Raw genomic sequence first — 25,506 nt, 5'->3', positions numbered from 1 at the left:
TCCGGCCAAGGTCCTGAACCGCCTTCTCGAGGGCAGCCGGGTAAAGTGTTCGTACCCAGGGTGGGTTGGGTCCCTGGAGATCTTGGAGGCCTTCCTGAGACAGCGTGTGTCGTACAGCTCTTCCAGAGAGGGGGGAGGGGGGCGCCGGTGATCTTCTGTGCTGTTCTCACGACTCTCTGTAGCGCATTTCTCTCCGCGGTAGTGCAGCTGGAGAACCAGTTGCAGATGCCGTAGGTGAGGATGCTCTCCACTGCGCCGCGGTAGAAGGTCACCAGTATCTCCTGCTTGCTGTGTTCCTTCCTGAGGACTCTCAGGATGTATATCCAGACAAAATCACAAAATCACAATTTGCATTATAGGTTCAACATGAATAGGTTAGAACAATAATATATGATAGAGCATGTTAGTGAGCGGCATTCCATAATTGAACTGCTCTATGGATGAAGGTATGCAGTGGTAAGTGGTATGCTGAATTGTTTTTGCCACTGTGGTCCTTCCTGAGTCTAGGTGCACGCATTGCAATGTGGGATGGATGAGGAGGAACAGAGCCGTTATGTGACCCAGCTGAGAGAGGAGTTTGACAGCTGTGACACCACAGGGACTGGCTACCTGGACAAGGATGAGCTGACAGCTCTTTGTCACAAGCTGCACCTGGATGCCCACCTTCCTCTACTGTTGGACACCTTGCTAGGACCACACCATTATGCACGGGTATGAGCCCCCCCCCCCCCCCCCCCCCAAAAAACACTATATTTACTCATTCAAAAATGTTACTATTACCGTACTAGCAACCCAAAAAAATTGATATATGTATATATTCTACCTTTGTCTACGGTTGTTGATGGTCTCATAATGATGCTGTTCTTGCCACTGACACGTTCTCTGTTTCCAGGTGAATTTTGAGGAGTTCAAAGAAGGCTTTGTGGCGGTGCTCTCACGCTCTCTGGACTTCAGCACCTCAGAGGAGGAGAGCAGCTACCTGGAGCCAGGTAACACTGCTGAGTGGGGAGGCGGGGAGGCTGAAACTAGCAACGTGTTTCTATGGGATTTTGCGATCAATGAGGTTAGAGGTTTTATGTACCCAGGTACGGTTAGGTCTTAGGTTGCTGTTTGTCTTTGTTCATGGGCTCTTGGTGGATAAGAGTGCTTTATGTCAACTGTGCATCACCGTAATACAGTACATGTCTGCTTTGCACAATAAGAACACTCATGGCCATTTTTATTAGCATTCACATGTTTAATGCTTGATACTGGAGTACCATTGTCTGAGGCACAGTACATATTAATCAACATTTATACATCAATTTTAAAAGCCCACTACTGCTCTCCCGTCCGTCATTTTCAATGTTAGTGATTTTAATTTGTCAGTTAGCGACGAAGCTAATTTGCATCCATATTAGCCTCGGTAAGTACATTTACTATGACATTTACTATTATCATCGAAACCATATTTATTCCAGTGCAGTTTAATTTTGTCTATTCATTTGTGGTTGCCATGGAGATGACTACATGAGACCTTATTACATAGTAATAGTACTTGATAGCCTACAGGGATGCACGTGTGGTAGGTAGGCTTTGCTTCCTCTTTCTGGTAATGTTACAGTATGATCAAGTCTGTGTGTGCATGTTGATCAAGTCTGGGTGTTTCTGGGAACTGAGTATCAGTGTCCTTTGATAGGCCTCTGGTCTCGTAAAGGGAGTGTTTAAGTGTGACATGGTTTTTGTCAACCTCTAATTTACTCTGTCTCTAAGTTTGGAATAGAATCTCTCCCTTGTGGCTTTGCAACTCTAAATGCTACCAAACAGTGACTGAGAGAGTGTGTGTCTGTAATCGCGGTCAGAAACTGCTCTGTCAGTTCAAACCCCGCCCCCGCCCCCCTCGTTCTCGACATATAGCCACTCTATTAGTTATTTCTTCGAATATATATAACAGACTGTGGGAGTGAGTAGAAACGAGGAGACGGTAGACAGGTTGTCGAGTCTGACGTTTTACTTCCCAACTTTGAATGTCAGAACAGCAGCAATAGCATAACAGTGCAACAGCATAGTGTAACCACAACTTCACTTCAAACTCTCGTGTCTCTAACAGGAATGGCTAACTCTAAACACTACCCAGCAAGCCCCTGGGTTGAACTCTCAACTCCTTGTCTTAAAGGAGCCGTACCTCCTCCCTAGTCTAGGGAATTTCTTATGCACAGTGAGTCACCACAAGACACTCTTTTAACATCTTTCCTTTCCTTCCTCCGACCTTCCAGTGGTTCCTGAGGAGGTGAAACCCAAGTTTGTCAAGGGAACCAAACGCTACGGCCGCAGGTCCCGGCCCGACAGGCCCGACTCTGAGCTCACGGCCGACTCCGAGGACACGCCTCCCTTCAGCGTGGAGCCCACAGAACCCTCTCCCGCTGGCGTCAGGAGGGCCAAACTCAGACGCTCTACTTCCCTGGAGAGTGTGGAGGTAAGACGAGACTCCTCCCCTCCCTAACCCTCTGTCTGCTGTGTTGACGCCGTGGTCCCCGTTCACTGTAATTTGAGAAAGAGAACAGGAAGACTGCTGACTTTCGACTTCTCTCAAACCGGGGGGGACTGCAGGCCTTAATGTGGGCCTACTATATCCAGAGAATTTCCTAACTCTGTGCTCCACCTCCATTCCTCTCATGCATATTATTCCCATGAATGAGGTTCATTGTACTAGCGTCGGGTGAGGCGTGGGTCTCGCATATCTCAACGTCCTGCAATTTGTTAGACATTTTTTTGATGTTCTTGCAAACCAGTGGATACGTGAGCGAGTGAGTCAGTTGAATCTCCAGAGGTGCATGGGGGTTTACGGTCAGCTACTCCGCTCCCAGCAGGAAGTGGGATTATAAGGAATGTGCTACTGGCAGCCCTCATGCCTGCCCTCCTCCCAACCCCCCCCCCTACCCCCCTCCCCATCCCACACCACCCCTCAGTGTTAGCTTTGGCTGTGGATCAAAGATGTGTCCCTCTCTCTCCCTACCAGTCAGGATCTCCCATCTGCTCCACTGACTGATGGCTGTGTTGTGTACTGTGGTCCTAGTTTTGATGAGCTGAGTCAGAGAGGCAGGGATGGTTGTACCGTATGGAATCCGTAACGGTGGTGATATGGACCAGTAGTTTGGCAGCTGTATTACAGTGGTGATAGATTGTAGTGGCTTTGTTATGCCTGGCTGTCATTGAAAATGCCAATGCTAATTCCCAATGCTAATTTCTCAGCCATTTGACCACAGATGTTAATGCCAATTTGTATGTGTGCTCACTGGGCCAATGTCGACACATCCCCAAAATATTAGAACAATTCGTTTGGCCGTTTACGTAGATACCTTAAATTAGCATAAACATGAACAGATTTCTCTAGTCAGACCTACAGCCATTTCTACACATCCCATTAAGATGCGGCATATTTACCTGTAGTGTTCCAGCTACTTCAGTGTTTACCCTTCCTCTCTTCTCATACCCTGAAATCTTTTATGACCTTTTATTACTTTGTTTGTTGAGTTTGAGCAGCATGGTTGGGGGGTTGCTCTGCCCGTGCTTCTTGTAGCAGTAGAAGTCAAGCAAAGGTAATGGTGGGGTAACAAACAGTAAAAGACATCTTTGCTTGAGGTTGAACACCAGTTGAGCTTGAGGTTGAACACCAGTTGAGCTTGAGGTTGAACACCAGCTCGGTCAAGGCATGTGCGTGTGCGCACTTGCGCATGTGTGTGTGTGTGTGTGTGTGTGTGTGTGTGTTTGTGTGTGTGTGTAGAATTATCCACACTCACTCCACCCTTGCTAACTGTCTTGGTGATTGACATCAAGACCTGGATGTAATGCAATTTCCACAAATTGAACTGCAACAAATCAGAAATCATACTTGTTATCATACTTGTCGGCTCAAAGTCTCTCTCCCACTCTACCCAAGACTTCACCCTCAACATTGAAGGCTTCACCGTCTCCACATCAAGCCAGGTCCGTAACCTCGGCGTCATCCTGGACTCCACTCTCTCATCTGAACCTCATGTCAAACACAGGACTTAAAACTGCCTTCTTCCACCTCTGGATTGTTGCCCATCTCCGTGAAGCAGAGATCTGTATGTTTGTTATCTCTGGGTTATCTTGAGTCCTCAACAGACTCCTGCATGTTCACAACTCAGCTGCCCTCTTGTTCACTAGAGACTCCAGAGACCAGACAAACTCCAGTCCCACGCCACACCAGATCACTCCAAAACCTCCACTAGCCCCAGTCTGATTTAGGTTACCACTTACCATTCCTGTATAATTAGCCTAAAACGCCTATCCAATGTTTCCCAAAAGTAAATTGGAAGCTGTTCCTGAACCATTTGGAGTAGATGCACGGGGTTGGTCTCCTTTTGAAGGTAACACTGAAGTTTGACACACTAAAGTAAAAGTATTTTTATTCAAATATTTTTTTTGCAATGTAAACAAACAGTTGTTGTCGGAATGTCATTGATCGGTGGTCAACTATAAGGCTTCAATGGTGAGTTTTATCAAATTTGTCAATGTAGTGTGTTTGTTGGTGGTCTGACAGCGACGTTGATTGTGCCTGCTGTTATGATCTGTATCTTGAGATGGATTATTTGGCTTGAAGTGCAAGAATCATAGCTTTGAGAGGATGTAACGCATGACTACCTATGTACCGTAACCATAGGAACATAGGAAGTATATACTGTACATGACTACCTACGTAAACATAGGAACATAGGAAGCGTGTACATGACTACCTACGTAACCATAGGAACATAGGAAGCGTGTACAGGGTAAGACAATTAGCATATGGTGCTAGGGCCCCCAGGGGTCTGTCGGATGGATAAGAGGGTACCTTCTCCTCACCACCTACAGCTGACCTCCTCCTCCAGCACACCCCTACCCACAGTCTATTTACATGTACCTTTTTGGAATTGAGCAGACACCTTTACCCAAAGCGACAAAGTAACTGAATCATCTATCCATCAGTCATCGTTATTATTATTATTATTATTATTATTATTATTATTGTTGTTGTTGTTGTTGTTGTTGTTATTATTATTATTATTGTAACAGCCCAAGGTTCCCTCTCGTTCTGTTCAAATGTGGCGCTCATATTTGATCAGATTTTCCTTCTGTTTTTTGGATGATGAATTATTTAGGCCTAGAGCTTTTATGTAACTCTGTGCAGACATCTCTGATAGCTGGAGAGATGACATCTTTTCCCAAGCCACTCTTTACCTCTCTCTTGTCAGGCGACAGCGCCATGTTCCTCATTAAGCTCCGCACCAATAATCTCTTTGGAATAGTTCACATTTCTAGCAGGTCAGCAGTTATGTAAGAGGCTTTAAGCCTCCATGGCATGCTACTGGAGGACAGAGAGGTAGATGCTACGACAGTGTAGCATCCCTGTCATAGTGTTGATTACAGAGGAGAGGTCAGGGCAGTTCACTCAAGCAGAGCACACGTACGGTAACTGGAAAGATGTATGGGCGCCTGGAGGGGGGAGGGGCGGATTGGGGTTGCGGGGAGTTGATAGGCTGTTCACTTGGAATGCCGCTGTTAGCCACCTCTTGGTATGTAAATAATTAAACTGGTCCTGTTAAATATTTCACACAAGCGTATCCTTTCTTTTATCACAGCATCCAACTTATTATTGTGATCATACGTGTCCATAGCCTACCTGTACATCTACTGTATGTATGTCACACATCCTTTGATTGAGCAATGTGTCGCCCAGGTTAAAATGCCTGAGGGAACTCTCTCAAGGATGTGAAAATGGTGTCCCATTTAGTTAGCATACATTCACCATTCTTTAACAGAGCTTCTTTCTATAGATGTGTCTTTTGTTTGTCGATATATCAGTTATAGAACTGTCACTGAAGTCTTTCGTTGATTATTTACACAAATACTATTACCTCTTTGAATTATTACTTTTCAATGTTTATCCTTTGTTAGGTTGAGAGGGTTAGTGGGTTTGTTTCTCAGAGAGAGAGAGAGAGAGAGAGAGAGAGAGAGACAGAGAAAGAGAGAAAGAGAGAGAGACAGAGAGAGAGAGAGAGAGAGACAGAGAAAGAGAGAAAGAGAGAGAGACAGAGACACAGAGAGAGAGAGAGAGAGAGAGAGAGAGAGAGAGAGAGAGAGAGAGAGAGAGAGAGAGAAACACAGTGACAAACACAGTGTTCCCATTTGAAAAACCTTTCATGGATGGTTACGTAATGTTGTTCAATATTTAATACTGATGGAAATTGGTGGTGGCTTGTTGTCCCAAGATGCAATGCTGCAGCTAGGGGTGATACCGAGATTGATTCATGCTTTAGGCTAATGAAGCCATCACATCAATATGTACACCCATGCTCTTTTTACATCTGTATCTTCTTCTATATATTAAAAGAATATTAGCATCAGTGAGAGTTAAGCAATGAAGATCCGTCAAAAAAGTGTTTTATGCAAATGATTTAGATGCTGATCGACACTATTGATTTTCATTTTGAGTTGGAGTTAATTAAATGGTGTGTTTTTAAGCCAAGTCAGTGTGCTATTAAGTGGGTGTATGACTAAGCCAGAACTACTGTTATCTTACTAACTAACTTCAGGAACACCCTTCAGAATGAAGACCTACACCACAGTTAGGGAGAGTCTGAAGCACACAAACACACACACACACACACACACACACACACACACACAGGGGAGGCCCTAAGCCCCTTTGCGTGAGAGCCACTGGGCCCATATGCTGCAGGGGAGAACTGGTCTACTTTTTACCCTGGAATCACAATCTGCTGGTTGTTCTGGCTCAGCTCAGCAGAAGTAATGTTGGCGGGATGGAATTCCTTATGGTCAATTCATCGGTCTCCCCGGTTGTCATTGCTCCGTGCTAATAGGCCGTACTTGGGACAGCTTTCATTCTTTCACACTTACAGGCACACTTACACACACACGCGCGCTTCATCCGCCCCACACATACACTCTCTCTCACAACACACTTGGAGTAGTACCGGCGTTTGGCACACAGACACTTACTATACATAGACCAAACGTTACCAAACATAGACCGGGACAGTGTTTTATGATTGAGCATATGGATCAGCATTGCATTGGGGCGAATTGTCTGTTTTGCTTTTAAGCTGTTGAACACATGGTATGTAAACAGTAACGTTCCTTCATGTTTCGGGTGCAGAGTCTCAAGTCTGATGAGGAAACTGGAAGCCATAAGGACAACATCCACCAAACCTTTGAGGCACAAGGTACTATGCTAATATTTTATTTTGGCAGTTGATTTCTTTTTGTTCAATCTCATCCAATGCTGTTACCCCCCTGAATAATGAATAATGGATACAGGCTGCTTTAGTAGCAACCTAATGTGTGTGTGTGTGTGTGTGTGTGTCTGCACGTGTGTGTGTGTGTGTGTGTGTCTGCGCGTGTGCGTGTGTGTGTGCGCGCGTGTGTGTGCGCGTGTGTGTGTGTGTGTGTGCGTGCGTGCGTGCGTGCGTGTGTGTCAGGCCAGCAGAAGCGATGGAAGTGTGACAGTTCGGAGAGCCCTCTCCAATCTCCCGGCTTGGCGGCTGGGGTGACGGACAGTCAGATGAAGAGGGCGTGGGAGGAGCTCGGGGTGGGGAGAGGGGGCCTTCTGAACAGGCAGGAGCTGTCCTCGGTGTGTGACCACCTTGGCCTGCAGCACCTACAGTCAGAGGTAAGGCCAGTTCAACTCTGGACACTAATAATATATGTCACTAACCCGGCTCAGAGTAAGTGACAAAATAGGGAGACAAGTCGAGGGTAAAGATAAATGATTCTTTTATTAATAACTAAAACAAAAAGTAATTTAGAAATGGGATGTGATAGTCAGTTGATCAATTGTGTAGGGTGTGGGTGAGTGATCTGTAATGTGGAATGTTGTAAGGTGTAAACAAAGGAACAAAACGTTTGCCACTAACAAAGGAGTCAAAAAGCATAACCTGTATGGAGAGAGAGAGAGAGGGACTGATCCCCAATGCACAACCTAAATAGCCACAGGTGTGCTACATCAGCCAATCAGGCCTCCTCTCCCCACTGTCATCCTGCAACACAATCAGAACAAGACAGCAGTGGAGGGAGGAGACCGTAACATATATTATGTCCTTGTGGTTAGTAATACTCATTAAACAATGTTTCCTAGACACACTATTTGTTATATTAGATTGTTGTTATGTGAATCTGAATTATTATGGTTTTATGTTGACTTCGCCGTCTCTTGTCTTGCTTTTTACCGTGACCCTATGATATGTCTGGTTGTGCAGGAGTTGGATGCTCTCTTCAGGATGTTGGATACGGACCTGGATGGGCAGGTCAGTCTCAGGGAGTTCCAGAAAGGTCTCTTAAGAGAGGGACGTGTCCAAGCCCCCACCTCCTCCTCAACCCCTATACGCCCAAACCCCCAGCGTTCACTCCAGCAGGTCAGAAACACACACACACACACACACACATACACACACTCTTCAGAATATATTTAAGTAATTAGAACGAGATAACAATCTCCCTCCCATCTGGCTCAAACAAGGTGGACATTTGACATGAATTATGTCCATAAAAGACAAACCATGTCATTTTGGGTGAATATATGTTTACACAGGAACTATCCATTACATGGAACGGGGTAACATAATACAAGTGGAACGAAGCATGTTTATCTAGGCCTCCATCCTGTATGATTAGTGGGCTCTCTCTCTCACTGCTGCCATTTCCTGTTGGCCAATTAAGGAGCTCCAGGCAGCTACCAATCAAGCTACCAATCATTAACTTCTGAGGGAGGAGCATAGATTCACTCTGAGCACACTGCATTCTCTTCTTGGCTGAATGGGACAGATAAAGAAAAAAAAGGCAGAGCTAGAAGTCATGTACTGCACCTCAGGTCTTATATCTGGCTGCGGGTTGTTAACATGGGGTATGAAACACGACAACATTGGCTCCTTTAATTCCGCGCATGTCGGCACCTCCCAGGTGAACACCTTGCACTTCCTCTGATATATGAACCTGCACTGTGGCACCAGTGGATACGTAAGGCCTTCCCAGAACCGCCATATGCCAGCCCCCCTGTTGTTCTAAACTGGTGTTTGCATGCAATGTGGTTTTATGTGTCATGAGCACATGGTTATGGAAACTAGGCTAATCCAGATTAGCGGTTACGACAGCGAAAAGGGCTGTTCATTTAGTGGTCGTGTGAAACGATTTAGTTTCTACCATTTGAAGCTTCTTTGTCTTTGTCTGTGGTAATGCACTACACTATGCACAGAGTAGCCTGGGTTATTTTCGGGAGTGCTGCAAGACTAAAGGAGGTGTTATAGCTACAGGACAATACCCTGCCCCTCAAGACAGTTCTTTGTATGGCAATCAGAGACAGCTTCAAGGCTACAGCGCAGCAGTGTTGGGCTGTCCCACAACGGAGCCTAGTGTTATGTGGGAATAGCTGCGTCGGAGAGCTGTGTCTCTAGCAGCCTCACAGCTCTCTCTCTCTCTCTCCATGTTCTCCCAGGCCTTCGAGGAGCGACTGGGACGCTCTACCTCTCCCTCTCTCCTGTCTGCCACCGTGGGCCAGAGGCTGCTCAGCCGGCTGGACGATGGCTCAGGGTGCACCAGTCCAGAGAGAGTCATCAGTCTCTGGACGGAAGAGGGGATCCGGAACAGTAGAGATATCCTCCAGGTCAGTTGGGACGTAGTACCACACTACCGGTTTGGCTTAGTTTTTTTTTTCTCAGTTTTTCAGTTTTATACACAAGACAAACTAACTAACAAACAAACAAGCTGCCAGGCACACATGTTTAATATGATTTGGTTCCAACCAATTCCCAAAATGCAACATTGTCAGGTATGGTTTGTTTTAGGTTAACCTAAGACCCTGCTGTCACACTGATACAGTTGTGTTAGGTGTTAGAGAACTTAACTTGTGTGCTTGGAACTTCATTTTAGCTTAACCATGATGTGGCGATTTAGCATTTTGCTAATCTGTGAAAGGAGACCTTTGTTAGTGTTGTGGACCTTTGTTTTATCTGAGGTTATTTCCATGTCCTGAAGTCCTGAATACAAACTGCCTCTTTGTGTCAGTTATTTTCAGAAGTGCCCTTGAAATATTTAATACTCTGCTTCTGCCTACTTTAATTGCTTTGTGGCTGGCAAGGCGTGAGCGTGGGAAGTGTTATGAATAGGACAGATTAGATTGCTGGGTTTCTCATTTCCAAATTTTCCCAACATAATTTCCCATGCATAAACTAGATACCTAACTTCTCCTTTTATTGTATTGAAGTTGCCATTCGTATGTTTGAAATGTGTAATAGGAGTATGATTGAGATTGTGTTGCAGTTTCGTGTGACGCTCTTGTGGTTCGTGTTACATACTGTGGTGTCGAAATGTAATCTGTGATGCAGTCTTTACTCAAATCCCTGCCTGGGCATGCTCTCATACTAATCATAGTTAATCCTCATATAATCTCAAGTAGATGATAGACATTGTGTTTACTGCCCAGGCTAAAATACTGTACATAATTGAACTGAACTTCGACCTGAAATAGGTATTTCTATTGACCCTATGCAAGTGATGGTTATCTCTGGTCATTGAGAGCTGCTGTGTGCACAACCTTTTGCCCCGGGCCTGGACTAATAACACCTGGTCCGATTGGCCATCAAGGCCTGAATCAGGTGTTCTAGTGCTGGGCTGGAACAAAAGCCTGCACACCCGGGAGATCCCTACCCAGAGCCATAGTCGATCACATCATAGGTGATGACATCATCAGGTCATCAGTTGATAGTCGATCACATCATAGGTGATGACATCATCAGGTCATTAGTTGATAGTCGGTCACATCATAGGTGATGACATCATCAAGTCATCAGTTGATAGTGGATCACATCATAGGTAATGATATCATCGGGTCATCAGTTGACTCGGCTGTGGCGCAGGAGGTAGAGCTGCCGTCTAATGATCGCAAGGTCGGCAGATTGGCGGTTCGAACCCCGGCTGGCCACATGTCGAAGTGTCCTTGGGCAAGACACTGAACCCCAAATTACTCCCAGTGAGCGGGCCGGCGCCTTGCATGGTAGCTTGCCGCCATTGGTGTGTGTGTAATCTGTGTGTGAATGGGTGAATGAGAGGCCGTTGGAAAGCACTTTGGATAAAGGCGCTATATAAGTGCAGTCCAATTAGTTGACTCCCGTCCCTCTCCCTCTCCTTCTCCTCCAGACTCTGGACTTCCCTCTGGAGGAGCGGGTCAGCCTGGCTGAGCTCACTCTGGCCCTGGACAACGAGCTGCTGGTCAGCGGCAACGGGATCCACCAGGCCGCCCTCATCTCCTACAAGAACGAGATCCAGTTCCTCCAGTGGGTTTGGGTTGATACCACAGGGCTCCCACGGGTCCTTGAAATCCTTGAAAGTTTGTGAATTTGAGAAAAAGAAATCAACGTCTTAAAGGTTTTTGAAAATAGACATGGGTCATTGAAAGTGCTTGAATTCCCCTCTCTCTCTCTCTCTCTCTCTCTCTCTCTCTCTCTCTCTCTCTCTCTCTCTAAAAAAATAGATATATATTCAAAAACATTTTACTTAGCTCGTCAACTAGGTCTGTCTCAAACTATGCCGTGTTAGGTCCATGAATTTGAGAGAATTTAGTCTTGAAAGGTGCTTGAATTTGATGTTTCAGAAGGTGTGGGAACCCAGGATACATTACTGAACCGTTCAATTAGACAGGCTTCCACTTTTTATATTGATATTCATTGCACGTATACTGACTTTATATTCATTTACTTATAATCACTGTAACACTGTATACTGTGCTACCGTGCACTGTCCATACAGTTATGACTATTGCACTATTTGCGTATTATCTGGTTAGATGCCGAACTGCATTTCGTTGTCTTAGTACTCTGTCAATGATACTAAAGTACTCTGTCTTAGTACTCTGTCAATGATAATAAAGTTGAATCTAATCTAAACCCAAAAAATCGAAACTAAACCCTGTAGTGGAGGTCATGGACCAAACACACTAGGTTCATTTCCTGTATGTACTCAGCTTGTATTGTATGTAGCTTGTATTGACTTCATGGTCAGACATTGCTTCAGCGAAAACCATTGGTTCACTCAGTGAAACTCAGAGTATATATCAGTCCCTCCAGAAAAACGTGATTCTGCGATCGCATAATTCAATGCATAATCAGCTAAATGGCGCATGATTATGCAAGGTCACATAATGCAAGAAATAGCGCATATTCACCGCAGGGGGTAGTGTAATGACCCAGGCTGAGATGCTGTAGCTCTGCTGCAGGCCAGGGGCTGATGTCTTGAGACTGTCTTCTCTCTGGCCAGAGGGGGGCGACGGTCTTGAAGCAGTGTGCTGGTCCAGAGAGGGGCTGCTGTGGGACTTCTGGCTGTCGCTGGGCATTCCTAGCTGCTGGTGCTGCTAGCGGACTCCTCTCAGCCAAAGACTAGACATATCTAAAAAATAATTCTGCAGAATCACGTTCAATTCATGAAAGGTCTTGATAAGTGTAAAGTGACTGTAGACCAACAATAGCTATAATACCGTTTCTCTACTGTAAATATATATATATATGTATATACAGTATATTTTACATTTTTTAAAGTAATCTTTCCTTCTAGCATTCTGACTGCCAGTGACCCTGGTCTTAGCATAGATTTTCTTTTCTTATGATGGCTGATGTATAGATGATTCACTTTATAGACACACGTACTTGTCAATCACTTTTGGATAAAGGTGTCTGCTAAATGTGTTAATAGTAAATGTAATGGAGATTTATCATGGGTCTTTCGTTTGATGTCTGATGATTTCACTTGTTTCCACCTAGAGGTGAGGAGAGGTATTTGTGCTTTAAAAACGTTTTATTGTAATGATCCCTGCTGACCACCTTTTTTTCACCTTTCACCCCCCCCCCCCCCGCCCCTCCCCAGGGTCCTAGCGGACCAGGCGTGTCGAGAGAGAGACAAGGTCAAGGCCGACCTGGAGTGGGCTGACCGGAGGAACCTCCAGCTGGTCAGAGAGGTGGACGACCGACACGCCACTATCGAGTCAGTCAACGAAACCAAAATCAAGTAAGACTTAAAGCCCTCTCTCTCTCCCCTTGTATCCCTGTTTCTTCTGCTTGTTCCAGCTGCCATCTGATGGTGGTGAAATCATGCCTGACTGGTTTGGACCGGAAGTATCTTGTAACACTGTCAGTGATAAGGGACAAGAAGGAGGTCATAGGAGGTTCTGTTTGGAACATGGATGGTATACCAAGTTCCACTGTACATAGAGGAAAACCTTGCCCTGGGCGGAATGACTAATGCATGGGTATCAATGTTCCCTGTCCTAGTCTCTCACTGGCTGAGTGTAAGAACAGTAGACCTTTTCCACCCATCAATAGAATGTAGCGTACATCAACAGGGCAGGGGGGGAGGCGGTTATCTGTTCTGACTGCCCTCTGATTGGCAGGGATCTGGAGCACGAGTTCCGGGATCGGCTAACGGCCCTGCGGAGCGAATCAGAACAGGAGAGCGAGGTCCTGCTGCAGCAGGTGGAGCGTGAGCGGGCCAAACTCCGAGAGGAAGTGGACGTTCTACGGGTACAGGAAACCAGTCTACAAGAGGAAGTCTGCAACGCTACCCAGGTGACTTGTTGGCATCGCAGTGGAGTTGAATGTTAAGAAGAATTCATGTTATGATCAACTAGTACAACTCTTGTTTATAAATGATTTCTCTTTCGCTTTTCAATTGGAAAATCATTCTGAAAATATACACTTGGTATGTTTGTTCATGTTAATCTGGTTAAAGGGGCAATCTGAGATTCAAACAACAACAAAGCAGTCTCCCTGCCACTTTTTGGGGAAAACAGCTGAGGGATGGGGCTGGAGAAATGTAAACACTCAGTTTCTTAGATGGAGCTATGGACGGAAGGACTGACCATCCATAAGATCTAAATTATAGTTGTAACTATGTTTTAGCTATAGATGTTTGTTTACAATGACTTCACAAACGATGGAGTAAAACAACATTATCTTTTTGGTTCTGATGGGATAAGAAAGTTGAATGAAACTCATGAGGAATGTTATATATTATATTCTTCAAGAATCATTTGCAGTCATGGCCAAAAAATATCTGCACTTCTGTCAGATAATGCACCACTTCTCCCAGTAAATTGTTGCAATTACAAATGCTTTGGTATTCACATGTTTATCTGTTTTGTTTGCATTGGAACAACGCAAAAATCAGAGAAAACAAGCCACATCTGATATCATTCCATGCAGAACTCCAAAAATGGACAAAAATGCACACCCTTTGGGAAAATAATTGCTGAAATCAATCGCTTCCTGTAACCATGAATGAGTTTCTTACACATCTCTACTGGAATTTGGGACCACTCTTCTTTTGCCAACTACTCCAGGTCGCTCCATGACTGTATATCATTAATTTAAAAGTCCAAAAACGGGTGTACCAACCCCAGACTGCCCCTTTATTGTAGGAATTGACTGTTTTCATCCCTTCCCTCTTCTCTGGAGAAGTCAATAACAGAGGATTAGTTTAGAGCCCATGTGATTCCTGCTCTGCTACTCTGTTTGCAACATCCAGCTACAAGAGTCCTCTGCTTATTATTCACACAGATCCACCCACACACATATTAAATGGTAAATGTATATAGACTGACTTATATAGCGCCTTATTCCAAAGCGCTTTACAACGGCCTCTCATTCACCCATACACACACACATTCACCCCCCCCCCCCCATGGCGATAAGCTACCATGCCGGCCCGCTCACTGGGAGCAATTTGGGGTTCAGTGTCTTGCCCAAGGACACCTCGAACATGTGGCCAGCCGGAGTTCGAACCGCCGATCTGCCGACCTTGCGATCATTAGACGCCGGCTCTACCTCCTGCGCCACAGCTAGAGACCCATCACACTGTTGCCTCTTCTACCTTAACAGTCCTCCATCAGTACTACCCCTGTGTGCAGTGTTGCCAGATGGGATTGTTTTCGAAAAACCGTCCAGTGTGATCATAAGTAGCCCAATCGGGCTGGAATAGTAGCCCAATCTGGCAACACTGCCTGTGTGTTACACAGTGTGAAGTGATTAGTGGTATATCAGTCTAATAATAACAACCCTCCCTCTGGCCCACCAGGAGAACAGCCGTATGGAGGAGGAGGTGACTGTCCTGAGGAGGAAGCTGTCGGAGGCCGAAGGCTCTGTCTACAAACTGCAGAAGGACTTGGACCAGCTCCTACTAGACAAGGTGAGAAGTCAGGAAGAAGAAGTTAGAGGGCAGGAGTGGCGGTGTCCTTGTCGTGCCGCGGGACGGTAACTGAGCCTTGGCGTTTAGCGCGGCGTGATTAATTGATGAGGGTTTTCTGTTTTCGTTGACTGACAGTTTGGGAGCTTGGACCCGAACAACGCAGGGCTGCTGAACCAGGAGGAGCGCTTCTCAGAGGTTATAAAGGAGTATGAGCTGCAATGCAGGGTAAGATAGAAAGAGCGTGGTGTGTGTGTGTGGGGGCGGGGGGTATGGGTACCTTGAATGGGAGCCCTCAGGGCTACTCCTGAGCTTTTCCTGGATGACCTCGAATTTAGTTCCCATATGGCATATGCAATCATATGTAATTCCTTCACTGTCATTCTTACATTGCCCTGTACAGTAGGAAGTATAGGAGGTTGAATGTGTTTTTTCCATCATGTTTACACTGATTAAATGACAAGGTTTATCCAAATGCTTCACTTCTGGTGGGGAAATAGAAAGTGAAGGTGAGCGCGCCTGTCCTTAGTGATGCAGTGTGGTTTGTGGTTTCAGAATACAAATGCATGCGACAGGTGAAGACGGTGTGATTACATTACATGTGATGGCCTGCTGTGTTGTGGTGGCTGAGCGTTGTGTCAAGTCAGATGAAATTCGGTTGTTAAGTCGTGACGTGTTTCCGGGTCCAAAGTTGCCTGAGGCGCTCTCTTCGAAATGCCTCAGTAATAAGAATAATTCATTATATTTGTGTAGCGCTTTTCTGAGGCTCAAAGACACTGACAAATATGGGAAAAACGGGAAAGTGCTGTCCTTTGTTGTATGAATAGATCCAAGTCTAAAGAACGATTGAACTGTCATTCTACCGCTGTAGTACACTGGTACTCTGGTGCAGGGAATTTCTGGTTTGGACCCGGAAATTGCTAAACGTCACGTTTGACGTCAGACTTAACAACCGAGTTGTTGCCGTGGTCACACCTGTTATGCTAAACGGAATGGAATGTGTCGCAGGAGCTGCGGGACAGGAACGACGAGTTAAACTCTGAACTGGAAATGTTCAAGAGCCAGGGGACGGGGAGGAGGTCCCGCTGGGCGAGAGACAACACGTCCGCCCCCGCCTGGTCCAGCCGGCGGTCGCTGACCACCGAGTCAGACTCTGGTGAATTGACCTTATTATGACCTAGGATTGTTTTTTTTCCACTTCTTTGCCCAGAACCTCACCCCCCAAGAAACGTTGTTTTCAGTACCGTCATTTCCAGCAGGATCTGATAGGCTGTTGATATTTGCTATTGAAGTTGTATTGCTTTTATGCAGAGTGGGCTTGTTGGTTTTGAAGGCATTGAGACAGCCACCTATCTCATCACCATAGGGAATTGGTTTCTATCCCTACCCCCCCCCCACCCTGCCTATTTAGGACACACCCCTTTTACCTACCTGCTTATTTTCTCATTCCTTACTCAGTATCTGTCCAGTTGCCCTGACAGTTTCATTGTAGGTGCTGACGTCTCCGCTGTACTCTTGTTGGTTGTGATTTAGATGACCCTGAGATGAAGAGAGGCACATCTCCCCCAACTAGGAAAAAGCTACAAGTAACCAATAAGAATGGTAAGAACTGGAAACATCACAATTTTCTCCTCTCAGAAACTCCTTTTGTGCTTGCCTCGCACACTGTGGTGTGTGTGTGTGTGTGTGTGTGTGTGTCTGCGCCTGCGCGTGTGTGTGTGTGTGTGTGCGTGTGTGTGTGCACGGGGGTATACCATCAACGTTGCTAAAGGAAACTCCTTTAGAGATTTAGGCTCAAAATAAGCCTAGATTTTCCTTTAGCGACGTTGATGGAATACCCTCCCTGGTGTGCATAAGTGTTTAACTTTTATCAGTTCCTTCACGGTTGCTCTGATTGTCTCTCTGCCTGTCTGTGTGTGTGTGTGTCCGTCCTCAGGCCTGGGGTCTCTGGACAGTCTGCCTGGGCCTGTGAGCATCGAGACGGAGATGGCCATGGAACAGCTGAAAGAGAGGCACGGCCAGGAGGTGCAGGACCTCAAGATTCAACTGGAGACCAAGGTACAGAGGGGCCATTGCAACACAAACATGTGATCTGTTGTGATCTAATCATGTTTATCTGACGTGGACAAGTACGCAACATTTCTGTGAACACACTGACGGCCGCACATCGCATGTTCAGGCCTCAATTCCAAAACTGGAGATTGAATCGATGCCAAAATTCATGTCAAATGAATTTGTAGTACATCAGTCGACCCCCCCTCAACAACCCACCACCCCCCCCCCCCCCCCCCCCCCCTCCTCTCAGGTGAACTTCTACGAGCGCAGTCTGGAACTGATGCGGCGGAACATGGAGGTGGAGCGAAAGGACATCTCTCAGGGGTTCAAAGTGGAGATCAGTGAGCTGGAGGAGCACAAGGCGCAGGCGGAGGAGCAGGCCGAGAGGCTCCAGGAGGCCCTGGAGAAGTTGCAGGTCCGGTTACAGAGCAGTGCTGCTGGGGGGGGCGGCCTGGGAGGGGGGCCGGGCGGCTGGGGCCCTGACCAGGAGCGCCGGGCCCAGAGGGAACAGTCTGAGCTGGAGCAGAACTACGCCCGGGAGATCAGTAACCTGGTCCAGAGGCTGACCTCGGAGAAGGACCAGCTGGAGGCGGAGTTAAAACTCAAGATGGACCAGGAGGTGCTGCTAGTGAGGTGGGTGTGGCCAGCCTGACCCTTCTTCCTGTATTTGTAGTTCAGGTCAAAGTTCACATTTGTTTTATTGTGTGGTGTTGGTTATCCCTGTTTGGTGTTGGTTATCCCTGTGTGGTGTTGGTTATCCCTGTGTGGTGTTGGTTACCCCTGTGTGTCATTTAAGATTTGAAGATTCTCATTTAACTGTTGCATGAGTCCCTACAGCTTTACCCTTTAACTCCATAACACACACAATGGACTTGCACCATCTCACAGCAACAGTGTACAGGCTGGTTGGACCCAGTCATTCTGCCGTGTGTGTGTGTGTGTGTGTGTGTGTGCGTGAGTGCGCGCCTTCCTTCCTGCCTGTCTCAGTGAACAGTGTGTGATGTGTGTACCAGGGAGAAGGCAGAGCAGCAGCTGTGTCAGATGGAGACTCAGCACAGTGAGGCCCAGCGCACCCTCCTCCGCCAGCTGCACTGTGAGCAGCAGCGGCTGCAGGAGCAGCAGGGCACCTGGGAGAAGAGGCTGCAGGGGGTGCAGCAGGAGAGGCACATGGAGAGGCTCCGCCGGGCGGAGAGGGCGGGCGAGGAGCAGGCCCAGATCTGCAGCCAGGCCGTCCTGGAGAGAACAAAGCTGGAAGACGAACACCAGGAGGTGGTCCGGCAGCTTCAGGAGCGCATAGCAGGTCTGCAGGAACAGACAGAGCTGGCCCTGGACGGGGAGGAGTTGGAGGGGAAGTTAGACCAGTATAGAATACATTGCAGTGAGTTAGAGGCCACGTTAGAGGCTGTTAGTGCCCAGCTGGAGGAAAGCGTTGCGTCTCTGAGGTCTCAGGAGGCTTTGACGGAGCAGGAAGCCGCCGATCTGCGTGCTTTAGAAGCGGAGCTGTGGATAGTTACACGGAGAGAGAAAGAGCTGCTGGGTCAAGTGTCTCAGTTAAAGCAGGAGCTGGAGAGTCGACATGCTGAATCTGAGGTCCTTCTTCAGGACAAGGAAATGGTCGCGGAGAACTGTAGCAGTCTGTCCAAGGCCTTTGTCCAACAGCAAGCTCAGCTGAGGGCCAACGAGCAAGACATGGATGCCTTCAGGGCGGGGGTTGAGAGGTTACAGGCTGCACTGAGAGAGGAAATCGAACGTCACTCGAGGAAAACTGCCGAGCTGGACTCGGTGAAGACCGACAGAGCTAAACTGACGGAGGAGCTGAAGAAGCAGGCAACCGCAATTCAACATCTACAGTCGGACCTTGACACAGTCACTGAAAAGTTGGACTGGTGGAAAAGGGCAGAGAGTGATCTGCAGGAGGCGCTAAGGCAGGAGAAGACCAAGACCATGGAGGTCCAGTCCACCCTGTACACCGAGAGGGAAGAGACCAGCGACCTGAGCCAGGAGAACACCCGCTACATCCGCCTCGCAGACCAGCTCTCCTCCCAGATCGTAGACATGGAGACAGAAACATCCAAACTCAGAGACCACATCCACCAGCTGAGATCTCAGCCCGGTGAGACCGCTGACCTGGTGTCAGAACTCAGGACCAAACTAGAGACCAAAACCACAGAGATCGCAGATCGCCTTCGGACAGAGACGAAACAGAAAGTGACTCTATCGGAGAGAGTGGAAGCCCTATCTGAAAAGCACTGTGAAGAGGTGAAGCTGCTGACTAGCCAGTTGGAGGCGAAGGAGAGAGCCTTGTGCTCCGTCAAAGAAGAGGCTGACAATGGCTGTAACCAGCTGCAGCGGGCCCTGCTGGACTCTCAGGCGGAGATGCGAAAGGTGGAGGAGGCATTTGAGTGGGAGAAGGACAGGATGAAGGCGCAGCTGGTAGAGATGGAGAGGCTGGTCATGGCTCTGGAGATGGTGATGGACCCTGCCAGTCCACACAGGTTCGTGACCCCGCAGGCCAGTTTGCCGAGAATCAAACCAACCAGCAACAACTAACCTTCACCCGCCTTGATTGAGATGTTTTTGACTAATTGCAACCGATCTCGTCATCCTAACCCTTTTCTCCTCAGGTAGCGATTATGTGACTAATGGTGACAAGTGAATGAATATCTACAGCTTGGCACGCCGCACTCCAACATCAAACCTCCACTCACAACTCTCTGGAAAGCATTAACAATTTCTTGCATGTTTCTAACTGAATAATCTCTACCTAAGTGCATGATGGTTGATGTCATTTTTGTGAGCAACCGTATTTGTGCCTTTTTGAATGTTCCGTCTCTTGAAACCTATGGCTACTGTATGTGTCTAATTCTCCACTTGTATGCATTGATTGCTCCGTTAAAGTTTTAGGAACTCAAATGTATCCTTCATATTGTGTATGCTTTCATGAAACAATGATATCCTTCACTAGCTGTTGAAAAACACCTGATTTGTGTATTGTTTACATTATTAAGACTATAAAGTATGGTGGTATTGTTATTACTGTTATTTCCTGTTTCATTTGAGGAGGTTCTGATCAACTAATTGAACCCTAGGTCTCGGCTAGATGAGGTCACCACTGAGAACAGTGCACTGAATGACACCCTGGCCATGCTACAACAGGATATTCAGAGACTGGAAGAGGAGATCATCAAGAAGAAGTAAGCTGATCCATCTCTATTTTCAGAACATTTTACAAAACCCCTTATTGCTGCAGAAAGGGTTGTGTTTGATTTCATGTTTGATTTAATCAGAAAGAAGCTGGATGAAGCGGAGCGGGAACATGAGAGGAATAGAGAGGAGGAGGAGAGACTGCACAAAGAGGTAAATCATTGACTTGGTCAAAATGGACAACCAAAATGTATAGTTGAACTCCCTTTTAGCCTGGCAGACTTCATAGTTCTCCTTGGTCAGCAAGCGCATGAACTTCCCTCTCGTAACACCAGAGCACTGCACAGTGGCTCTGATCCCATTCTAAGGAACCTTTACTTTGTCCCAAGAATTCCAAGTACCGTGAGGAGGTATTGGACCTAAGTGCCCGCAACCTGCAGCTGAGCAGCGAGAACGCTGAACTGAGCTCCCGTCTCCGTGCCGACCAGGGGGCGGTCCAGATGCTGACGGAGCGCCTGGCCCTGGTGTCCAGGGAGCACGAGGAGGTGGCGGCCACGCTGAGGCAGCTCCAGGAGACCAGCAGCCACCAGGAGAGGGACCGGTTCCATCTGCAGGAAGGCTGGCAGCATGAGAAGGAGCTGCTGGAGAGAGAGCTGGCCACCGCCAAGGAGAAGGTATTGGTGGCTGTCCCTTGGGACAACACCGGTTGGAATTCCTCAGTGTCTAGATTTTGTTTTTGTGTTTTAATGCATCTGGGTCTAATCGGTGTCCCTCCCTGGGTTCTTGACATGTCGTGATCTTAGAATGATAAGGTTCTATCTCCGTTTAGGGTAGTTCAGAGATATTGAGCGTCAGAGTTTTTACATTCCATTATGTTTTGTGAGATGGAACCTTTGTATTTTATTAATTACTAACTCAAAAATGTCAACATTTTAAAGATAACACCACACAGGCATTAATAAACACCTAATGGATCAGATTATGTAAAAAAACTCAATTTTGACCAAAAATGGAGATAGAACCTTATAATTCTAACGTCACGATGTCTTGTCTTTAGCTCCAGGCCTTGTCAGAGGTGGACTCAGAGCTGACCAGTTTGACCCTGAAGCACCAGTGGTTGGAGCAGGACAAGGAGAGACTTCTGAGAGAGGCTGAGGGGAGGACCCAGAGGGTAAGAGAGAGGGGCCTTCTTCTGGCTATAGTGTGTCTGCAAGTTTTTCTTTGTTTCCGGTTGTTTATATATAATACGTTCGTTGACAGGTTGAGAAACTTCAGGAATCTCTGCGCTCCCTGGACTCCCAGACCGAGCTGCTTCGCTCCCAGCTCCAGGCCGCCAGTCAGGAGAATAACGTCCACACTCAGGAAGTAGCCTCGCATAGGAGGATGCTGCAGGAGTCTCAAGACAAGGTGGGGGGACATAGAGTACTGACTTCTTCATTTGTGTTATTTAGTGTTATTCACAACTATTCTGTGGAACACTGTTCCACAGGTGTTAGTAGTACAACTACTGATTTAAAAGAGGTATAAACAGACAGGAAATAACCTGCGATGATCCACAGGTTGAAGAGCTGGAGGCTTGCATGGACAGCCTAAGCAGGGAGAAGGAGCAGCTTGAGCTGGGCCAGAAACTGGACAGGGAGAAGGCGAGCGAGGCCCTACAGGAGGAGTGCCAGAGCCTGCGCCTCCAAAACCAGGATCTGCACCAGAGGGTAGTATAGACGAATTTCTATTAAAAGCCACAATTATGTTGGACAGAGACATTTGGCTATATTTTGTTGATCGCAAAATATATCTGACATTGATAATCTGACTCCAATGTGATTATCACTATGTGCGAAGAATGGTTGAGTCTTTTGAGCTTAGTTGAGCTTATTTAGTGCAAGAAAGGTCAAATAGAATGAATCAGATAAGGCTTTAATAATAATGTATACTTACTGCTCAATAGTTACATGTTAGCCATTCTAATAGAGAGAGTAGAGAGAGAGGGATGACCACAGGTCATCACAAATCACTGATACTCATAACATGATGAGAACCTTACAACATGATGAGCACCTTACAACAAGAAACAGGAACAAGACAAAGAACTAAACCCTGTCCTCAGCCACAAAAACCACAATATTTAAATTAGGAGCTGTTGATAAAGAAACCACCAACCGTCATTCGTGTTACTGAATCTGAACTGATGACATCACAGTTTTTACACCTCAAGACATTCCACAGAGCTCACAGCCATTTCCCATCTGGGGGATGGTAAACTTAAGACAATAGAAATTGTCCTCTTCAGTAGGGACTATGAGAGGAGCTATCCTGCCCATGGCTAATGGCTGCTACACTGCCCTACTCAACGTAACAAATCACACTGATGCAGCTGGCTGAAAGGGGCAAAACATTGAAATGGTGGTGTTTATGGAGGTTGAGGATCATGTGTGTTGTGCTTGGTTTCGTTCAGGTGGCTGAGCTGCAGGCCCAGTGTGTGGACCTCCAGGGTCTGTCCCAGGAGTGCCTGACTCTAAATAACAAACAGGCGCAGTTTGAGACAGCCATGGTGGAGGCACAAGACCAGGTGATTACTGCACACGTTAAATCTGCTCAAGTCATTCAAGACTGTACTTTTGTTGAGGTGCTACATTTTTGAATGTGAGAGAGCAGGTTTGCAGTTATTTTTTATTCACTCAAACTGAGCATTTCATGTCACGATCCACAATTTCAAGTTTGGAAAGGGTTACAAAATCTTAAGAATCCCTCACTGAAATTTTGGAAATCTTCATTCTAAACCCATCTGTTCACCAAGGCCTTCGGGCCCTAGTCTCTGTTTCTGTTTCTGTTTATTTTCTGTTTTGTCTGTTTGACCATTTCCTGTAGAATTGTAAAGCGTCCTTGGGTTTTATGAAAGGCGCTATATAAATCCAAGTTATTATTATTATTATTATTATTATTATTATTATTATTATTATGATGTTCAGTCAGTGAGTTTGTGGTTTGCTCTTTTGGTGCAGGCACTCAGCGCTGAGACAGCCTTGACCCTGGCCCAAGCCCAGCATGTCCGGGAGCTGCAGCAGATGAGGGAGCAGGCGGGAGGGCGGTCCAGGGACCAGCTGGGACACCTCCAGGCCCAACTGGTAGAGCAGCAACACAGGGTGCAGCAGCTGGAGGAGGCCCTCCGCACGCAGGCCCAGCAAGCCAGTGCCCAGATGGGTCTACAGCAGGTATTACCACACCACAGGTTTACCACACAGAGAATCACACAACTAGCCAACTGCCTGGGTTTCTGGGGCCCCAAGAATTTCCCAAGAAAGTTTTGTGCCCTTAAATATTCTCTGAAAATGTTTTACTATAGCTTGACACACAGCTTGAAACGATCCAAAGATTGAGTGTTCTATAATTCAAGAGCACGTTTTGGTGTTCTGGTCATAAACGCCCCCGGTGTGTGTGCAGGAGCAGTATGAGAAGGTGATGGGGAACATGCAGGAGAGGATGGAGGAGGTGGAGGCCAAGCTGAGGAGTGTCCGCATGTTGCTGCAGGAGAAAGTCAAACAGCTCAAGGAGCAGGTCAGTATACACAACAACATCATCACGTGACGTTAGAATTATAAGGTTCTATCTCCATTGAGTTTTTTACATAATCTGATCCATTAGGTGTTTATTAATGCCTGTGTGGTGTTATTTTTAAATGTTGACATTTTTTAGTTAGTAATTAATAAAATACAAAGGTTCCATCTCACAGAACATAATGGAATGTAAAAACTTTGACGCTCAATATCTCTGAACTACCCTAAACAGAGATAGAACCTTATAATTCAACCTTACAAGCTCACGATCAATCAAGGAAGCACTCACATTTACATTTTCACCAACTGCCAAAGAATTCGGGAACACTCACCACCTAGAGTGCTTCAGTGGTATTGGTGACAACATGAAACTTGCCACCACCCCCCCTTCTTCAGAGGACTAATTTTAGGCAACAAAAAAATGAACAAATAAATGAATAATTCAAGAGTGGACAGACACATGTATGGAAGCAGACAGACAACAACACTGACGGACAACAACGAGCTGACAGACATAGAACAAAGACATAGAGAATAAAGCCCTGTGCTTTTTAACATTTGTATTATTATTATTTTAGACTGTATGAGATGGGGTATAGTAAGGGGTGGAGTTGTAATATGAAGATGTTAGTAGTGACGGGGTGGCGTGTAGCTCACCGGCAGATTGAGAGCCAGGATCAGGTATGAGAAGTTTTGATTGAATTCCGTGATTTTATTATTTTGTTTGGCGGAGACTAGCTCTAGTGATATATGTTCTGAGAGGAGGTTCTCTAGTGATCTATGTTCTGAGAGGAGGTTCTCTAGTGATATATGTTCTGAGAGGAGGTTCAATCATTGTTTTATGGAGAGTAGGTGTCTGGATTTCCAATTGCGGAGAATAGTTTTCTTGGCGATGGCCAGAGCTTCAAGTAGTGATGTATTGCTTGGTGTTATTAGGTCTGACAGGTCGCAGAGGAGGCAGATGGATGGAGATAGTGGAATATTACATGACAGAAACTCTATTTCTCAATTTATTTAATTGTGGAGGTCACTGTGGATCATTTATGGTGTATCTTTGGTGAATAAAGTCACCCGTGGCACTCTAGAATGTTGAACATTTGGGCAACTTTATTTAACCGTGACACCTAACGAATTCACTTTAACCTGTGTCCATCCTTCCATAGCTTGCGAAGAATGCTAAATCGGACATGTTGCTGAAAGACCTTTACGTGGAGAACTCCCAGCTGATGAAGGCACTGCAGGTCACTGAGCAACGACAGAAGGGCGCGGAGAAAAAGAACTTCCTGTTGGAGGAGAAAATCATGGCCCTCAATAAACTCCTTCGTAAAATCGCCCCTGCCTCCCTCACTGCATAGTACTATGGAGCTTAGAACGCTACACCCCAAAAGACATTGACCACTGCGAAAGACCTCTTTTCCTACTCAGTATTCGATGAGTCCCAGTAACCCATCAACGTGGCAAGCGGTACACGTGATTCCATGTCTATGATTCATTACGAAGTCACTGTTAGCATAGAAGGTTATGTGGGTAA

The 25,506-nt window shown here is 46.4% G+C and overlaps 1 protein-coding gene across 1 annotated transcript; it reads left to right on the top strand.

Annotated features, from left to right (window-relative positions):
- Positions 1–528: 528 nt before the first annotated feature.
- ninl (ninein-like) lies at positions 529–25,330 on the top strand (the record flags this gene model as incomplete). Its single annotated transcript, XM_080540553.1, has 27 exons — positions 529–711; positions 893–989; positions 2,256–2,455; positions 7,163–7,229; positions 7,485–7,675; positions 8,262–8,417; positions 9,494–9,661; positions 11,194–11,330; positions 12,913–13,053; positions 13,436–13,610; positions 15,118–15,228; positions 15,364–15,453; positions 16,234–16,381; positions 16,759–16,827; positions 17,162–17,283; positions 17,531–17,913; positions 18,294–19,775; positions 20,370–20,474; positions 20,568–20,637; positions 20,814–21,098; positions 21,482–21,595; positions 21,685–21,831; positions 21,984–22,133; positions 22,877–22,990; positions 23,424–23,633; positions 23,863–23,976; positions 25,139–25,330. 27 exons carry the CDS (start codon positions 529–531, stop codon positions 25,328–25,330), a joined length of 5,421 nt encoding a protein of 1,806 aa, XP_080396679.1.
- Positions 25,331–25,506: the final 176 nt, after the last annotated feature.

Source organism: Nansenia antarctica (assembly GCF_963989245.1).
Source record: "Nansenia antarctica genome assembly, chromosome: 1".
Lineage (NCBI taxonomy): Eukaryota > Metazoa > Chordata > Actinopteri > Argentiniformes > Microstomatidae > Nansenia > Nansenia antarctica.
The sequence above is the reverse complement of the archived record's forward strand: the minus strand, read 5'-3'. Positions and strand labels throughout refer to the sequence as shown.